The 19,649-nt window shown below is 38.6% G+C and overlaps 1 protein-coding gene across 1 annotated transcript in view; it reads left to right on the top strand.

Annotated features, from left to right (window-relative positions):
* Window positions 1-16,124: 16,124 nt before the first annotated feature.
* Window positions 16,125-19,649, top strand: part of LOC110154334 (heparan sulfate glucosamine 3-O-sulfotransferase 3A1-like) — a 66,828-nt gene continuing 63,303 nt past the window's right edge. The window contains exon 1 of the mRNA XM_020918326.2: window positions 16,125-16,711. Within this exon, the coding sequence (XP_020773985.1) occupies window positions 16,215-16,711 (497 nt within the window). The 5' untranslated portion in view covers window positions 16,125-16,214. The remainder of the gene's footprint in view (window positions 16,712-19,649) is intronic.

Genomic DNA, 19,649 nt, shown 5'->3' with positions numbered 1-19,649 from the left:
CTAAACCAGGACTGAACCAGAACTGAACCAGGACTGAACCAGAACTGAACCAGGACTCACTGTCGGGATGGGCTTGGAGGTGAGCCCATGTAGACCGTTGGATGACCGCAGGCAAAAAGACTGGTGTAGAGCTCCACACCCCGTGGAGGTAAGCGCAGCCGTTGCCTGATCACACTTTGTGGACACCCTGCTCCATGGGCTCGGGATTCTCTCTCTCTTAAGTCCAAGATTAACCCTGGTTTAGACCTGGTTGAGTCCTGGTTTATCCTGATTTAGTCCAGACCCGCCCATGTGTAATTACTACCCACCCGCATACCTGCCCATAAAATTCCATAACGTTAAAAACACGCCTGTTTCAGCAACTATTTGTGCAGGACTCTGCTCCAGGATGATAGAGAGGTTTAATGTCATACTGTGAAACATTCCAAATAATAACATCTCCATGGGGAAAAGCATTTGACAGACCCTCCACCGGAAAAGTTACAGAATGCAAATTTAACATGCATTACAAGTTGAGATTAGCCTATAGTGTTGATGGTTCACAGACAGCTGGAGTATTGAGGACTGCACTCTTGGGAAAATCTATATAACTATCAACCCAGATGTATTACCATTTTTGATTGCCAGAAGAGCCATATTTGTCTCCATTGCTATGTGGGAGTATCTTTATAGCCTAAATGTGTTTTTCCAGTCCGTTGTCAAACATATGTTGCTTTCTATACATGTCTATGCAGTTTGGTTGCGTTTTGCTTGCGCTGATGGATTGTAGCTAATGTTGTGTAGCGCTGGGACTCTTCTGGCTTAATGCGTTTAACAGTTTGAGAGCTAAACCGTCCACCATCGTCCTCTACTCCCAACACACCCACAACGCTTACGCATTTTTGCAACATTTACAGCTCCGACTGGTGAAATACTCAGAGGTGATTAACTTTGAGAGACTGTGAGGAGAATATAGATCCCCGGGAGGCGTATCGTAAAATTAATTGCAAGAAATGATTCAAGTGTTGGCGGCGGCGACTTGGGGCCATAGGCGGGGCAAAGAGACAATGCATCGTCAGCTGTTCTCTGTCAGACAACCTCGCTTTCAAGTCTTCAGTGTTTAAAGGTGCATTGTGTAACTTTTCCTGTGGAAGGTCCGTCAAAAGTGCTTTTTCAAGGCGATGTTAGGGCTTTGTCTGGAATTTTTCACAATATGGCATTATCGTAATTTCCAGACTATAAGCCACTACTTTTTGTCACTTTGAACCCTGCATCCTATACAATGATGTGGCAAATATATGGACGGATTATTTGTTTGGCACATTGTCCATTCATATAAACGGTCTATGGTTTGGCAACACAGCAGATACACGCAGCCTGAGTGCAGAAAACACCGCTGTCTATGTGATTTACACATGGATCTAGGGTTAACACGAAGTCAGCACTCAAATAGTTTATCGCCTTGTGATAAAATAAGTCATGATGCTAAATGAACATTAGTGAGGAGGATACGTTTTATCCGTGTGCATAAATGATGAGAAGAAACGTCTCAAAATTCAGTAGCCAGACATCCACTCATACTTGATCAATACACCTAGCCCAGCCCCCGGGGACAGCCTGAAATCTGCTGAAATCCTACAAGACACTGACATGATACAGACAGGACAGCGGCTCTTTCTGCAGGAGACATGCGCAGGGTGATGCACCGAGGAAGATGCTGTTTGATTGTGTTTTAACAGTTATTTTGCGCTTCATGCACACACCCTCCTCATGGAAAACACACGAAAAAATACAGATGATGCAGCTTTTAAATTAACAGCAGTTGATGTGGTTGTGGAAGAAGGAAACAGAGCTGCTGTACGTGAGCTCGACATCACTGAGTCGATGGTGAGACGTTGGCGAAGGCAGCGCGACGAACTGCCTCAATGCAAAAAGTCAACAAAAGCTTTCAGAGGCGATAAAAGAAGACGGCCAGAACATGAAAACATTCTTGAAGACGTGGACACCTGCGGCTTATAATCAGGTGCGGCCTATATATGTACAGTTCTAAAATTTAGTTTAAATTTTGTTGATGTAGTGTATATTCAGGTGCGCTCAATAATCCGGAAATTACTGTAAATCTTGCAATCTTCATGGAGATCAAACCAGCAGGTGAACCCACTAACAGTCAGAGTGCTGTTTTTCTTGGTATCTTTGAGCTATAAAACCACCTGTAATTGAATAAATGTAAGGTAGAGCTGCTTAATGTCACACTGTGGAACATTTCAAGCAGAGTGATGACATATTCATAGAAACCAGCAGGTGTACAGACATATGTGCATTGTTATTGGATGGAAAATGAAGTAGCAAACGTCTTCTTTTACTTCAAAGTCACAAGAAAATTGGTGTAATTTTGTTTTTGTTTAGAGATATATTGACTTATATTCTTCACAATTACAAGCACAGCAGCATACATTTATATAGGAATGTAAATAACAATGCTTTAGTGTCTCCTTGTGTCTGCTGTCCCTTATTTGGCGCACTTTAATGCACTTCAAACCTGCTCTTAGTGAGTCAGCTATACAATCCCTCTGAAATTAACCTGCTCCAACGGGGGACAATTACAGAGCTGTATATCCTGGTTAAGTAAATGTCTATGAACCCATTTAGAGAAGAAATACCTTAAAAACACAGTGATTGAAATGAAAGTAAAACAACAATTTAGAAAAGACTAAAGGGTTAGAAAAAGTCTAAGTATACAGTAGACCCCCAAGAGCACATGCAGAAGATTCAATGTAAAGTATGTTACCATGGCGATATTAAAGAGGTTAGCAGGGATCATTCTTGTTAATAGCGTACAAGCAGAAATATAATTAGACTGTTGAGGTTGATAAAAGAGCAGTGAATGGAAGATGGATCAGATCATCTCAGTGACGTTAACAAATAACGTTCATTAGAGATTTTCCGTTTGACCAGCCAAGACTCAAGGCTCCACTGAGGGTTTAGCTCACTTTAGTGTGGAAATGTTGTGTTTATTTTCATTTCATCTATTTAGTTTTGAACAGATATTATGTTGGAAAGCTAGGAAAGGCAAAAACAGCATGATTATTATTCTTTTTGTTAAATATTAAAATAAATAAATGAATAGTTTCTTTTAAATTTGCACATTTAGATATTTTGCATAATTTTCTGGAAATTACAAACTCATTTAAAGCTGTACTGTGCAACATTTCAGGTTGACGGTGCCATTTGCTCTCTATGGAGATGGTATTGCTATGTCAGGATCAGGAATGTTCCACAGTATGGCATTAAACTTATCAATCTTTCATGAACTAAATTACACGTGTTTTTATTTTTCAAAAACTTCAATTCTTACTATGAGTAGGACTGCATCTCCACAGATCTGAACAGTTTTTGTTTCATCTATGTATCATTTTAAAAGGAAATAAAGAGTTAACATAAAGTCTGTGTATGACCTTTACAGAAATGGACAACTCTTTCCTATCAAATCCATTATTTTCAGGTTGAGTTCCAGTTGGACTTCGTACCTAATAACTGTTTTATACTGAAAACATTACTAAAACGTCTCTTTACGTCAATCCTTAAGTAGACATATCTGTTCTTAGCATTATTTGTAACCTTTTCTTTTGCATACTGCTCTAAACTTCCCGTCTCCCTTCCTGTAGTTTGACAGGGGCGACCGCAGCCAGGTGTGGGGTTTCCAGTTCACTTCCACCTTCACGCCACAAATGTCTTCAATATGACAGATATAAAAACACACCAGTATCACCGGTGAAAATTATACATGTTTGAGATAAATATTGGATGTTTCTACACTCAAATGAATAGTGATCCATCACTCCACAGTCACCCCCCATCTCGCCAGACCCAATCCATTTGTCATTAGCTCCTCTGGTGGTAAGGCAATATCCGCTGTGCTCAGATCTGGGCTTGTCTCAGACTCAATCTTGGATCCTAAACTGGTTTGTGTTCATTAATAAGAAACTGGGGGCAGTGAGGGGTCTGAAATTCAATACTGTTGCATGTTAGATGTTGTACCTGAAGTGTTATTTTTAAATGCAGGAAATGAATGTACATTTTTAAAACTACTGTAATTACAGAAACATGATTGTATTCTCAAACTTCACCACTAGATGCTGTCTATGTTACTTCAGTCTAATATAATATAAAATGTTGCTTTAAAGGTACACTGTTAGAGAAGCTGCCACCCGCTTGAGTCAATGTAAATGTTATTGTTTTTTTCCTGGAACGCTCTACAGTGTTAGCCAGGCTGGCACCACCTAGTGCCTCCGCTCAATTTTATTTCTCTCCAGCGACTAGGTCAGGAATCAAAATACACTAGACGCTTTGCAAGAACCCCGGACGTTGTATAGCGTCTGTCTGGGTCCCTTTTGTGGTACAACACCACAGTAAACAAAGCGGTCGAGATGGATGAAGACAAAGACAGACATTCTGTGATGGCAACGATTCCCGAAATCAATGATTTAAAGCCGGAACAAAGAGAATGTTTAGTGAATTTTATCAAGGGGAAAGACGTTATTGCCCTTCTTCCTACGGGATTTGGGAAACGCTTAATATACCAGTTAGCCCCATTAGCGGCGCATTACATGTGTCATGACCAAATAACAGCGACTGGTTAAATAAAAAAGTACCCGCCTACCATCGAGCGAACAAATCTTAATGCTGCGAGGTCAGACGGTTTCCACAAAGTGAAAGTGGTATAGTATATAATTTCATTTATCTATCTCGGTGGAGACAAGCAGGCCACGTCGCCAGGCCAAGTTACAGGTTGAGTCTGTGGAGAAGTGGGCTTGCGCACAGTAATAATGCATATTTTTGTGGTTGTTTTCAGCAACAATAACACCCTTAATTTAATAAATAACATGTATTTCTCGTATGTTGCATGTATGTATGTTTAATGCCATACTGTGGAACAACCCAGGCAAAGCAATAACATTACTATGGAGGCGAGCACATGGCAAACCCTTAACCAGAACACTCTCAAGATAGTTAAGGCATACAAGTTTAGGCTAATCATAATATTACCATAGATCAATGAAATTCCAATGGTTTTGTAAAGAATGAAAAATATTTTAGATAATCAAGATTACACTTTGTACCAATAAAAGACATTAACTTTGTGTACATCCATTCTAAGAGTAAATAAAATAATATGGAATCAAGAAATAACTCCCAAACTATGTGGAAGAATTATGAATGAATTATGAATTATGAACAGAACCACTGTTTTAGACAGGACCATAGAATGTTCCTATATAGATGTAGTTTTGTTAGATTTTGTAGCTACTTCAATACACCCTTTGTTAGTGGTATAATTTTCTTCAAACCTGTCAAAGCTTTCAGTACAAGTAGCCCATTTATTTGGACAAAAGCTCCTTGCGTCACTTCTGGATTTACTTTCACTTGAATCATTCTTACTATACTCTACTCGCTGACTACTATTTCTTTTGGAGTACGCTCTTTCTCTCACCTGTCCATCACTTTCATACCCTTGGCTGAGTTACACCTCTACTGCTTTCAGGTTAGCCAAGATTTCCTCAGAGACAATAGTTTAGTTGTCAAAGTCAGTGTTATGCAACATGAATCAGATGTAAAGGAAAGAGATATAGATTTCTTATATGGGTTTGATCACAATGATATTATCGCAGAAGTTGGTTTTGGTCACATGCCTCTAAACCACAGCATCCCATATTCAGACTTGTAGCTTATATCATTCCCATATGTTGAGATTCTCTGTGGTGTGAGTTATTTGACAGAGGACATGGTCACGTGCCAAAATGAGGCTTCAGTGCATGTTTCATACACTGCTGAAAGACAAAAGACAAAACTAGTAAAGCATAACATGATAACTACTGTTGATTCTGATGATAAGATTACTAACAGTGCGATGTGTAGTCCAATGCAACTCTATGCAAATTGGCTTTCTACATGGAGAAAGACGAGTTTAATTACAAACTTCGGAACATTCCAGGCAAAGCAGGTGCATGCAAAACAAATTTAGCTCAAATACATAAAAAAAAAATGCAGAACTAGAAGTGCAGAAACCCTTGGCAATTTGTTTTATTTTGCATCAGTTTACTTAATTTTTTAAGCATGAAGCAGGGTCTCAATAGCCTGATTCATCAGCCGGTTTCACTTCCTGGAAATCGTCTGACCTTGCAACATTAGGATTTGTTCACTTGACAGTAGACGGGTACTTTTTAAAATTTAATCAATCACTGCTATTTGGTTATGACGTATGTATTGCGCTAAATCTCGTAGGAAGAAGGGCAATAACTCCTTTCCCCTTGATAAAATTCACCAAATATTCTCTTTGTTCCGGCTTTAAATTCTCGATCTCGGGAATCGTTGCCAACACAGAATGTATGTCTTTGTCTACATCCATCTCGACTCTTTGTTTACTGTTGTGTTGTACCACAAAAGGGACACAGACAGGCAGTTGAGTGTGACGTCATGGCTTCACAGTTCTTCACTGATTGGCCGGTGCGTGATCTACAACTTCTGGGGTTCTTGCAAAACCATCTAGTGTATTCCGATTCCTGACCTAGTCGCTGGAAAGAAATGAAATTGAGCGGAGGCACTAGGTGGAGCCAGCCTGACTAGAGTCTCAATCTCTACAGCAAAGTTCACTTTTATTTCTAGGTCAGTGTCACATTAAAAGACCAAACCTCAACTGATCCAATCTCAATCTTAGAAACCCAGTAATTCCCAAATCTCTGTATTGAAAGATTGTAGTTTTACTGCAGTGGCTCCGACAGACAGGAGCAGATAGTGATCTACAGGAAATGGGACATCACACTTTCACATATTGCTTTTTAATGAACCCAGAGCTCCTTCTGTCCAATGGGGCTGTGATGGACTCATGTAGGACGCATCATTGGGGGTGGTCATTTGGACTCCAATATAAAGCCCATATCACTTAGTAACATCTACAACTGGGGGGTTAATGTGGACTTATCCCGAGCTGGAGGGGTCAAAGGTCAAAATGAGGAGTATACAACCCAAGATATGGTCTGTGGTGTTTCTAATATTGCAATCACGTCAAAGAAAAGAAAGGAAGATTTTGATAGATGGACATTGTATGGTCTATAGATCTGTCCCAGTCTCTCCTGACACTCTCTATCTCTACATGTCCATCAGGGAAATGTTTTCACCAGCTACCTCCTCCTGAAAATACTTATAAATCATAATAAATCAATATATGACAAAAGGATTAGTGGAAATTGGTACTCAATAAATATGGTTTAGAAAAAAATATTGCAATTTAACTTAAAATTATTTTTTAGCTACTGATCTTTAATAGCAGGAGCATTAAAGCCAGAACATCTCAGCTGAAGTTCAGCTTCTTTCCTGAGACTGTCAGACTTTTGAACAGTGCACACTGACTTCCTGCTTGGGCTGCCTCTCTATCTTGCCACATTTTTTACTTGTACTTGTCCATTGGAACTGCTTAATGTTGTTGTTTTGATGTATTTACTTTTTAATATTGCTAATTTATTATTGTTTTTATCTCTTTCTGGATCACTGGGCGTCGGGGAGCACATTTCGTTCTGTCATGTGTTTCTCTTTCATGCTTGAATGACAAATAAAGAACCTTAGACCTTAGAATAGCACACAGAAATCTCAGTTTAACTCTAAAATTTAAAAGGTCTTGTATCCAAAATTGCCTCATACAGATATACCATAAGCACCTCTTGAGGTCAAAATAAGTCTGCTGCATTAGTAAATAGGTCATTTTTTTTTTTATAGTACTCAAGGCACTCTGAGCTCTTCACATCAAGGAAGAGCCAAGGACACGATGACAGCATTCATCTGCGGGAGCTGGAATCACACCGCCAACCTATCAGTCGCTGGATCTGACTGCTCTTCCGATATCGAGAGTGGAATTCAAACCATCAACCTTCCGATCAGTGGACAAACCCTCTACCAACTGAGCTAATGTTAACCCCTACGCTAGTGTCTGCATCTAATTAATCAGGAAGTGTGGGTTAGCCTGCTAGTTGTTGCTTTACCATGACAGCAACAGTCTGAGTGTTGTGAAAAGCGCTTATAAACTCATCGCGGTGAATATTTAGGATGCTCAGAATGCATAAAGTAAGTGGGGAATAACTTTGGACCACTGCAAACTATTTTAAATGGTTTAGTTTTTCACATTTTTAAAACAGAAAAAAATCAGTGTCTTTAATAATGACTTGAAAAACATTTTATAGTGTATGTGGTATACTCAGAAACACTTGCGGAAGTTGACTTTGGTGTTATTTTGCTGTGCTCAGGTTCGCGTATCACACTTGAAACCATTTATTTGTGTTTGAAATCTGACCTGGACCAATCACCTCGTCTCCCCATTATAACGGCTGAACCCTCATTAGCAAAAAACAACAAAAAAAAGATCCACTTCCTCTCTGGCCCGTGGCGTAAACCCACCCTCTGCATCTGAATACACAGGGAAGTCTTCACTGATTAAATTCAATTACTGCAGCGCTCTATTCCAAAGGCTGGTGTGTTGACATTTCCAGTCTATTTACAGGGAAAGCCACATCAAATGGACATTAATCTGATTAGAGGCAGGATTTATTTGGGTTTCCGTAGCAATAGGAAGCTTTCCTGACGGGCGGATGGTGCAGAGGAGCTCACGGTGGGGGAATGACCAACAGCTGTGAGAAGATATTTTACAACTGAAAATAAAAAAAGAAAATATCATATTGCGAGAGGGATTCAAACTACACTGTATATTTTTTTTATAATTTTTTACGCTATCCATTGGTTTCAGTCCACTGCTGCACTGTTTCCGTGGCAAATGACAATCCAAAACGAAACCTGAATGGTGAAAAAACTCAAATATGCACCCATAAAATGAACAGGGTTTCAGTTCTTGTTCATCATCCAAAAAGCTAGAATATTTTGTCATATATTGTTAATTGTTGTCATATAATGGCAACAGTTTTCATTTTTCATCATTCCATTAGAGATTAGACAGGTGGAGTCTGTACCCGTTTTTAAATCACTCCTGAAAACGCACCTTTTTCCACTGGCTTTTAACAAGTGACATGTACATTTCTTGTTGTTGAGTATCTTATTTATTTATTTTTTTATGTTTTTAGTAGTTATATTGTGTTTGTATTGTGTATTGTCTTGTACTGTGAGTGTCCATGTCTTTTCTGTGTTTGTGTACAGCATTTTGGTCAAGTTTTTAAAGAGCTTTATAAATAAAGTTGGTATCGAATGGTATTCTTAAACTCATGGACAGATTTACAGATGACAACAATTGCCAAATTTTTTTGTATTCAGTTTAATCAAATGTTTAAAAAAATCTATGTTTATTTATATCTTATAACCATAGACTTTCTAATGGACATAGCTAACCCAATAACAGTCAATTTCCAAACAGTAAGTGAGCACGGTCGCACTTCCGGCTCCATCTACTCTGGCTCCAATTCACTTTGTATTAAAAACAAACAAACAAACAAACAAAAAACCAAACAAAACAAGAACATCGCCCCTCTCTTTGCAACTGCTGCTGTCAGGCTCCTCATTTTGGTCTTAAAATGTTCATTTAACCCGCTCTACATGCTCCTGGTGTTTTTATTTTGCTATTTTGTCTGTTAGTTAATTTGTATTCCTAATATACAACGCAGCTCCAAAATCTCCCAGTAACTGCCGGCCTCTATGAGTTTCATTTGACTGGAGTCGATCGCTATGGTTGATGTCAAACTCTCTTTGGCTACGTTCAGACTGCAGAATGCTCAATTCCGATTTTTTTGTGAAATCTGATGTTTTTGCGAGGTCGTTCACATTTCCAATTAAATGCAACTTGTATGTGATCTTCAGTGTGAACAGTAAACGGCCCAAAAGTGTCCCGCATGCACACTAGAGGACACAATGACATCAACCACAGCGAGCGTGCTCTGTGTTTACGGAAGTTGTCTGAACATGGACGGGAGCATTGAGCACCTGTAGATTTTAAAGTTCCGGAGCCAGAACATGAACAACTTACTTGTTTTAAGGAGGAGATTGAGAAGGATGAGATTTTTGGCCGTGGCGTTTTGTGAAGCAGTCCTTTGAAAGGAACGTGTGGATGTGGAGACGTAGCCAAAAGTGGTGAGTGGTGATGTGCTTCACTTCAGTGACATGGAGTTCATTAACAATTTTCGCCTACTTTAGTGCAGAATAGTGATGTTTGTTGTTGTATTGTTGATAACGTGTAGGTGGATGAATGCGCTTTGGCCGTTCAGACTGAAGTTGCATGTCAAAAGATCAGATATGTATCAGTTTTAGGAGCACATATCCAAGTGGCCTGGGTCACATTTGAAAAAATCTGATCTGTGTCGTTCAGACTGTCATTAAAAGATCAGATACAGGTCACACAGGGGCCAAAAAAAAAAAAAACGGATTTGGGTCACTTCAGGCTGCAGTCTGAACGCAGCCTTAGTCCATTTTTTATATACAGTCTGTGTTTATAACTCACTGAAACTATGGAACACGACGGTGCCAAAAACTAAATTCTCACAACAATCAGATTTAACAAAATAATAAACAATAATACCATTGCCAGTAAATAGTCTAAAATCACTGTGACCTCGTGATGTAAGTGATTGGACTAATGGAGCTGTTGTGGTCCAAGTTTGGGACATTCCGCAACCGTGTTTCATGTTTTTGAAGTCACGTAGACGACTTTAAGAAAATGCTTCAATCGTGCAATTACACTTTCAGACATTTTTATACAAAGTGCAGGGCCTGGAGAAGCATGTTTATAAAGACTTTGATCTCGAGGGTTCATTCAAGTTGTACCATCGACGTAGCATTTTTGATGTTTTCCAGAATTTCAATTTAAGAGCTACATCATGTTTTTGAATTGATTCCACTTTTCACTTCACTTTTTATGGACTCTTCGTCTGATTTATGCTATTCTGTTGGAACTTTTAAGAAGAAAAACAAACAAAACTGTGCATTTAATTTACAGATATGTTATGCCAATGGAGCTCAACGGTGACTCAACAGTGCTCTGATTCCAAACGTAAATTTTCCCAAATATTAAGAGTTCGGGATCGTGGAAACCAGCTACGTGGTAACTAAATGCATGTTTAAAATGAAAGATTCTGCCAAACGCTTTGATAACTTTGTGGTTTATAAAGTTTCCGAAACAGACTTTAAATCAAATTGAAGATCTTGTGGTCAGAAGTTACCACACAGCATGCAAACTTTTAATATTATACTCTATATTTTGGAAAGTCTATGAAAAAATAATAAGAAATATTGTTCAGAAACTGAATGAATTGACTGACTTCACTTTTCAACGACTCTTGGCTTACTCTTGTTCTTGTCTACTGTATTTCGGTTCTACAACTTGGATGGAAAATAACAAATAAAACACCAGATAAATCCGGAGAGATAGATATGAACCATGCATTACAAATCAAGAATGATGGACCCATGCTGAAAGAGTTTTTCAACATGATCGGGGCAGAGTCCAGGCTCCGGTCTCTGGTCTCGGCCCTGCACATAATCCTCCGACAGGTTTATAGACTGGGCTTTGGGACTTGTCAGTTTGAAGGAGACATCTTTACTGCCAACATTATACTACTCCCAAAAGCAGATATCAATATAAAGTAGTGCGTTTTCAACATCTTTTTCATAAAACATAATTTAAATATTTATTAAGATGATTTCATATTGTCAAATGAGCATAAAAGAAAAAATAGCGAGGAGGAAAATTGACAGATGAACATAAAAACTTTTCAATTTTCTACACATTTGAAGAAAAGTTTTTTTTCCCCCCTTTTTATTTCCCATGGAGATGTTATTGCATTGTCTTGAATGTCTCACAGTATGATATTAAACCTTCCTATCTTCACGGAGACCAACCCAGACCAAGTAACGGATCAGATCTGTGGAAAAGCAACCCCGCTCACAGTCAGAATGCTTGTTTTTGTAAGCATTTCTGTGCAATAAAACCACTTGTAATTGAACAGATATAAGGTAGAGCTGTTTAATGTCATACTGTGGAACATTCCAGGCAGAGCGATGACATATCCATAGAAACAAGAAGTTGACGAACCCGACCAAAAAGTGACATAATGCACTTTTAATTTGGCACTCAAACTTGAACTATACATTCAAAAAAAAATTACAATGTGCCTGCAGGAGTGTCTGAACAGATGCTGCTTGTAAAGGGAGAGTTACACATGGAAATCCTGTGTTTTTATAATTTATGGTTTGTCCTGTGTCTGAACTGTGCAAATTTCCACAAACCATCATTCTTGGCTCCTGAGGTTCATCTATTAAAACCGGGCTAATTGAAATCCAGTGCTCACTCAGGAACAATTGGAAATAGACGTTTTGTTTCAAGCTAAATCTCGCAGCAACAACTATTTGACTTTTAATGTTTAACTTGCTTTGTGTGTCAGTCCTGCAATAACTGGATAATAACTGAAAATGATTTAGAAGAAAATAGTATAAATAGTATTTCCATTCATTTGGAGGTTAGAAAATATATCACAAATGGAAAAGTTGGCTTAAACAAGTGCTTAGTGTTTGAATAATTGTGTAGTCTTATGCAAATTATTATATTTATGTCATTTGTGTTGAAGTAAATTGTACCAAATGTTTTTGTAATCTTGTGTTTTTGCACTCACATTGACTCTGCAAGCATTATGCATACTAGGTACTGCAATCAACTTAATTACATTTAAATTTGTATCTCTTCTCACATCAACAAGTATGTATTGTACCTACTTTGAATCTTGAATTTGCTCAAGGTCCTTTTTGACACAAAATTGACTCTTATGAGCTTTAAACCATGTTAGAATGCTTTTACTTCATCAAAAACAAACCTGGATTTGTGTTTTATTTTATTCACACATGTTTGAGTAATCCATTATTACTCTGTCTACATCTCTAAAGCTCAAAATGCTTTGTTCCACCTTGTGATGTCATAGGCTATGTTCAGACTGCAGGGCTTAACGCTCAATTTGGATGTTTTTGCGAGGTTATTCACATTTACAATTAAATGTGACTTGTATGTGATCTCCAGTGTGAACATTAAACTGCCCAAAAGTGTCTCGCATGAGCACTGGAGGACACGATGATGTCAATCGCAGTGAGCGTGCTCTGTGTTTACGGAAGTTGTCTGAACATGGACGGGAGCATCGAGCACCTGGAGATTTTAAAGTTCCTCTTGTACCGGAGCCAGAACATGAACAACTTACTTGTTTTAAGGAGGAGATTGAGAAGGAGAAGGACGAGGTTTTTGGCCGTGGTGTTTCGTAGGGCAGCGACAGCGACGTCCGTTAAAAGAAACATGTGGATGTGTAGACGTAGCCAAGAGTGGTGAGTGGTGATGTACTTCGCTTCAGTGACACGGAGTTCATTAACAATTTTCACCTACTTCAGAGCAGAATAGTGACGTTTGTGGCTTGTTAATAACGTGTAGGTCAGATGAATGCGCTTTGGCCGTTCACACTGAAGTCACATGTCAAAAGATCAGATATGTATCGGTTTCAGGAGCACATATCCAAGTGGCCTGGGTCACATTTGAAAAAAATCAGATCCGTGTCGTTCAGACCGTCATTAAAAGATCAGATACAGGTCACATAGGGGCCAAAAAATCGGATTTGGGTTACTTCAGGCTGCAGTCTGAACGTAGCCATAGAAGTGGTAGTTTTCAAGTTAATACCTGCTATTTACCTTTAGTTCAAGAGATTGGCAGTTCCAGCGCTGAAATACTCCAAATGATTCCAGTGAAGGTGTGTGGAGTTTAAAAACACAGTGGAGAACTTCCTGTATTACCGCATGACATCATAAAGTGGAACAGAGCATTTGAGAGAAAAACTCATCCTAAATATGCAGGGTTTGTTGTTAAAAATGAGTGAAAGAAACAAAACACAGCTCCAGGTTTGTGATGAGGAAACAACATTATAACACAGATCAGAAAATAGTGTAATATTGACCCTTTAAATGTTGACAGATTTGATGTTTTTGGGCCTGAAAAAGACCCAAATTTGGTCCACTTTCGCTCCCATATCTGTGTGAAGTCATCTGATCCTGTGCTGGTATGTGCGAGCGGGGGTCCTCCCTGTGTAGTTTTGTGGGCGGGGCTTGTCTCCTGTCTGTGATTGAGACAAAGACAAGGGGTGTGATTGGATAAATGCGGGACACTCCTTACATTGTCCCAACAACATGGAGGACATCTGGCACTGCTGATACAGAACTGTGTAGCCTGGACTGTGGTCTTTATAGTGCAGTGGACTGTGCACCATTGAACCACTGCCTCATATTCTCATGCTAATCCCACAAAGGCAGAGCAGATGTGGGGCATGTGGGTTCCTCTTGTTCACTTGTAAAGAAATACTAAAGGCTGAAGTTATTATTTTACTTTCTCTTGTTGGTCAGTCTCATAAAATATGAGTTCAGGACAAGGGTTAACGTCCTTGGTGGTCGAAGTCTGAAACTGAGCAGAGATTGATGAATAGTTTGGTTTAAAATTAGGGCCCAGTGTTTTGCCATTTGGGTTTGTGTTATTGGATAATGTGTAAGTAACATGGGTAAAAATACAGAAGGCAATAAAATACGAACAGGAATCTAGCAATGAGCCAGAGGAAAGAATATATAGACTGTAAGTACTACTTTTTACCGAAAAAAGTCAAGTGTGTCCAAATAATAAAAGTAAATGTAACCGATTTCAGTGGGAAGTTTGTGTTGAAATTTTGGAACAATACATTTGAATGGCAGGAGTTTGAATAGAAGACACGAAGATCCAAGGGTCATTGTAAATGTAGTGGAAAAATGTTTAAACATTTGTAGTTAATAGTAGGGGTGTAACGGTACATGTATTCATGCCAAACTGTTTTGGGACGGGACGTTTGGTTCGGTGCAGGGCAGTGCACGAGTGAGTTTACACAATTTAAATGTGTTTACATTCCGCCACTACATGTGCAGCTACACAGAAGGATCAGCTCTTTAATATTCACAAGGGAACTCGTCTGTGATTGGGGTGACAGTGTTTCTCGCAGCGCTTTATAGTTAGGTCGGCCGCCTTGACAACAGTTGCCCCCTGCCTGTACTACGTCCCTCTGAACCACGTGAATCCTTGCAAAACTACGATCATTGTGCCCTGGTCCTCACTTCCGCCTTTTGCCGGCATGGAATCTCCGCACTCCAAAGAAGGACTGAGTAAAACTTCATGCTTGAACTGTTAGTTCTGCACTTTACTTTTTGAAAAGTTTACAATGAATTAATTTTTTATAATATTTCATGCATTTGTTGCTTATTTGAGAATATTTTATTTAAATTATTAGTATTTCCAAGTGGCACTTTGCATTTATTTTATTTTCCTGTTTGTATAATGTTAAAATAAATTGTTGGTTTAATAAACTCACAAATAAACAACAAGCAAATGGTTTTGCATTTTGTTCCCATATTGTACCGAAAATGAACCAAACCGTAACCTCAAAACCAAGGTACATACTGGACTGTGATTTTGTACCATTGCACCCCTATAGGCTCTAGCATTTAGCCAAATTACCAAAACATCTATACTTTACATCTATCGGCATATCAAAACAACTTCCTCCTTCCTTAATTTCCTCCCTTCATATTGTAAAAAAGACAAAACAATAAAATTAAATGATACAATACAGTATCAGTCATATTTGGCTTCAAAGGTTAGTTCTGTATGGATAAAATGTGCAATTGATCTGTTAATTCTAGTCCAGTTATAAACATAGTAATGTCAAAACCAAAATAAAAAATTACTGTATCACAATACAGTTTCAGAATACAGTTTTTCAAGTCCATAATAAGCTTATTCAGTTTCTGTCTGTCACTGAGAGTCTCACCCACCTGACATTTCATTGGCTGAATTTTCATAGCATCTAAATCCCGCGCTCTGATTGGTCCTCGGGGCTGTCCATCATCCGACCTGCCGCGTCTGACAAGTTTACAACTCCGAACACGTGTAGATGGAGCGTCTGCGGTGCTCGGGCATCCTGCAAACAAACGGGACATGACAGCTTCGTTTTGGTGCAGAAATCGATCACATATTTGCATATTACAAATTGGATTTCGTTAGTTTTTTGTTCGTTATTCAGGTTTTTACGCGTAACTTTTTTAATTTTAGCGACTTTTCCATCATGCTCCACTGTGGATATTGACTGTAGTTTTCTTTACCACTTTATATAATGTGTTTTAGCTAGCATGGCTTTGACCACCGGGACTCTATGGCGTTTGGCCGCTTCACCACACTGGACACCCCGACCCGAGGCATCTCCAGGCGGGCATCGGTCATGCTTTTCTCGCTCCTCTCCTCCCTTCTCCTCCTTCACTGCCTCACGGACCGCGTCAGCACCATCACCCCGGCACCAGCCTCTCTTTCCCGGGGAAACGCCGAACTTCCGTCGGAGTACAACGCACCGAGGACTAAACGGCTTGAACCAACTCATCCAGAGATAGAACAAGTTGAAAATGGGCTTGTATTTTCCAATTCACCTGCTAGAGATTTAGTTTCAGCCCGGAAAGTGTCGCCGAGGTTCGCAGGTAAACTCAGTCCGCTCGGGGAGGGGAGTAAGAAGCTGCCCCAAGCGCTCATCATCGGGGTGAAGAAAGGAGGGACCCGGGCTTTGCTGGAGTTTCTGCGCGTGCACCCGGACATCAGAGCCGTGGGGTCGGAGCCGCACTTTTTCGACCGTAACTATGGCAACGGGCTGGAGTGGTACAGGTGAGGCTCGTTCATCTGATTTGGCGCTTTTACGCACAATTACGCACAGACGTATCACTGTGTTTATTGGCTTAATCTTGCATTGTTCATTTATTTATTTTTTTAGATTATAAGAATGTTGAACGGGGAATGTAAGGTAGATGTAAGTAAATGAGTAAAAGTGCAGTTTGATCTTGGAGCTGAAGTGGTAGAAATTTCTCCCAGATAGGTACAGTGATGTAATCTAGTATTAACCAAGTCATACTAATGCAAGTCCTTTATTTAATGATGCAATATATAGCTTTTCTAGTACTTTCCACCTGTTTAAGACTTCGTGTATTTGCCAGCATCTCCAGTGAAATGTTGTTGCTTTGCCAGGAATGTTCCACAGTACAGCAGGCCATGCAACAGGTCAAATCAGTGCTCACGGTTAGAAAGTATGTTATTAAAGAACCCATATTACACTGATTTTCTGATGTTATAATGTCGTTTTCTCATCAAAAACATTCACGGAGTTGAGTTTTCAGCCCTGGAATTGTCAATCTGTACTGAACTAAAGGTAAAAAGTAGCTGTCAACTTGAAAACCATTGATTCCTGACATCACAAGATGGAACAGAGCATTTTGAGCTTTGACCAATAACAATAAACTTTTACTCAAACATGTGTGAATAAAACACATCATTTCTGAGGAGAAAACAGCATTATAATATGACTAAAGATCACAAGAATCAATTTTGCATAATGTAGGACCTGTACGCTCTAAAAACACTTGTACTGAATATATATATAACTTTAATGACAAACTCAGGGTCCAGACTGTACATAGAAGGATACACACCCACAATACACTACAATACACCAGTATACACACACACACACACACACACATATACACACACACACAAAAAAAACACACATAAAAAAACCTACAGTGATGTAAGGTCCGGTAGAATTAAAATACAAAATAAAATCTTTAAACATTTGCAGATGTCAGAGTAATATTGGGTGTCCCTTTTCTTAATATCAGTCAAGCACGTTATAAATCCTTTCCTTGATTAATTTATTAACGTACACATAAATTTATACATGAGGTTCTACATTAGAGCCTAGAACGTGGGAATATTTGCAGTCATAAACAAAGCACTAGCACTTTCCCAGTCTTTAGCAGTATTCCGAGAGCATCATTATACGCCAGCTTAATCTTATTTATCTTTGCTTTGCTGTAATTTCACCTTAATAAATAAATATGACAGATATAAGTTTAAAGCCATACTGCGGAACGTTCCAGGCCAAGCAATAATAACATCTCCATGGAGACGAGCAGCTGGCAGAACCCCACCGGTGGAAGTAGAAGCAGTGGGGCGATTCTCGTAATCAAAACTACAATAATATTTTTTTGTGTGAGTGCGTATTAGCCCAGTCATCATTTTCCAGTAACAGTTCGTTTTATTTATGCGTGTGTGTTTTCCCTCATGGCCATTTGTCACTGTAATACTCCTTTAACTGTCCTCGCCGTGATTGATAATGTTTGTGTAGCTTTTATTTAGCCAGACACTTAATCACACACGAAGATAAGTCTCAGATCTTGTTTTAACATCTGAGTTTTCATAGTTGGAGCTAATTACTGCCGTTTTGGAGAGTTTACCCTGCTGATTTATGGCTCTGTATTAGACCTGCTTGTATTAGACCATATCTGACGATCGTTTCAGGGTTGAGTGAATCTCAAGTTGTTTTTGTTGAAGTAAAAATGAGGATTAAGATACAAAACAGACTGGGAAAAGAGGGTCTATTTAAAGCCTGTGATTGCAGATTATAAATGATGAATTGATCGGTAAAGTTCATTGGCTTGATTAATATTGACCAATACAGCTTTGATATAGGTCGAGAAAGGCTAGAAGCTAAAGCCGCCATTTCGGAAAATAAATGAACGAAATAAATGAGCGCCTTTTGTTTTAAATAGGCTTGTAATTAATTTCTTTATTACTCATGGGAGAGAAAAGGTTCCAGTGAAAACAATAGAAGTATTTGCAGTCTGTGAGTTTTAATAAAGAACCTTGCAGTACAGTCAGACAAAATGTATAACTCATAAGAAAGCTCATTATAATGTGTGGAACGACTCAAACTGTGCAGCTTCTCTCATATTTTCTCATAGTTTTTTGGAATGCAAATTACAGAAGTTGACAAAGTTTTCAATTTCTTACTATTAATGAGCAATGTTAGATGTCAAAATGTATATCAGGGGTTGAAAATAACTTACAAAATACTCATGTTACTGTAATTTTGTACATTTTAAAACATGCACTCGTACTTGTGTTTGTAATTGATCGACAATCTGACCATGTAATTGTAAGTACATTTAAAGTAATTTATTACTGAGTGTACCAGTGCACAACTGAAACAAATTAATTCAGCTTTAAACTGTTTATCGAATCAAGCTCAATGTTGTATTTTTTACTTGTACTTCCAAAAATATTGGCAGTATTTCTGCTTTCAAACACTAACTTACTCAGTTTCAAAGTAACAAGTACTCAAAGTCTTTTTTTATTTGTACTTACTGAAAACAGTGGCAGCATTTTAACATTCATACTTTTGACTTTGCTCACTCAGTTTCGAGGTAACAAGTACTCAAAGTATTTTTTTATTTGTACTTACTGAAAACAGTGGCAGCATTTTAACATTCATACTTTTGACTTTGCTCACTCAGTTTCGAGGTAACAAGTATTCAAAGTATTTTTTTTTTACTTGCACTTCATAAAAATGTTGGCAGTATTTCTACTTTCAAACATTTAACTTTGCTCAATTTTGAAGCAACAAGTACTCAGAGTTGTTTTTTTTTACTCTTACTTACTGAAAATGTTGGCAATATTTTCACATTCATACTTCTGACTTTGCTCACTCAATTACAAAGTAACAAGTACTCAAAGTCATTTTTTTACTTGTACTTACTGAAAATGTTGC

The sequence above is a fragment of the Boleophthalmus pectinirostris genome, unplaced genomic scaffold (assembly GCF_026225935.1).
Source record: "Boleophthalmus pectinirostris isolate CB_2022bp ecotype Guang Dong unplaced genomic scaffold, ASM2622593v1 HiC_scaffold_14, whole genome shotgun sequence".
NCBI lineage: Eukaryota > Metazoa > Chordata > Actinopteri > Gobiiformes > Gobiidae > Boleophthalmus > Boleophthalmus pectinirostris.
This window is presented reverse-complemented; position numbering and strand designations above follow the sequence as displayed.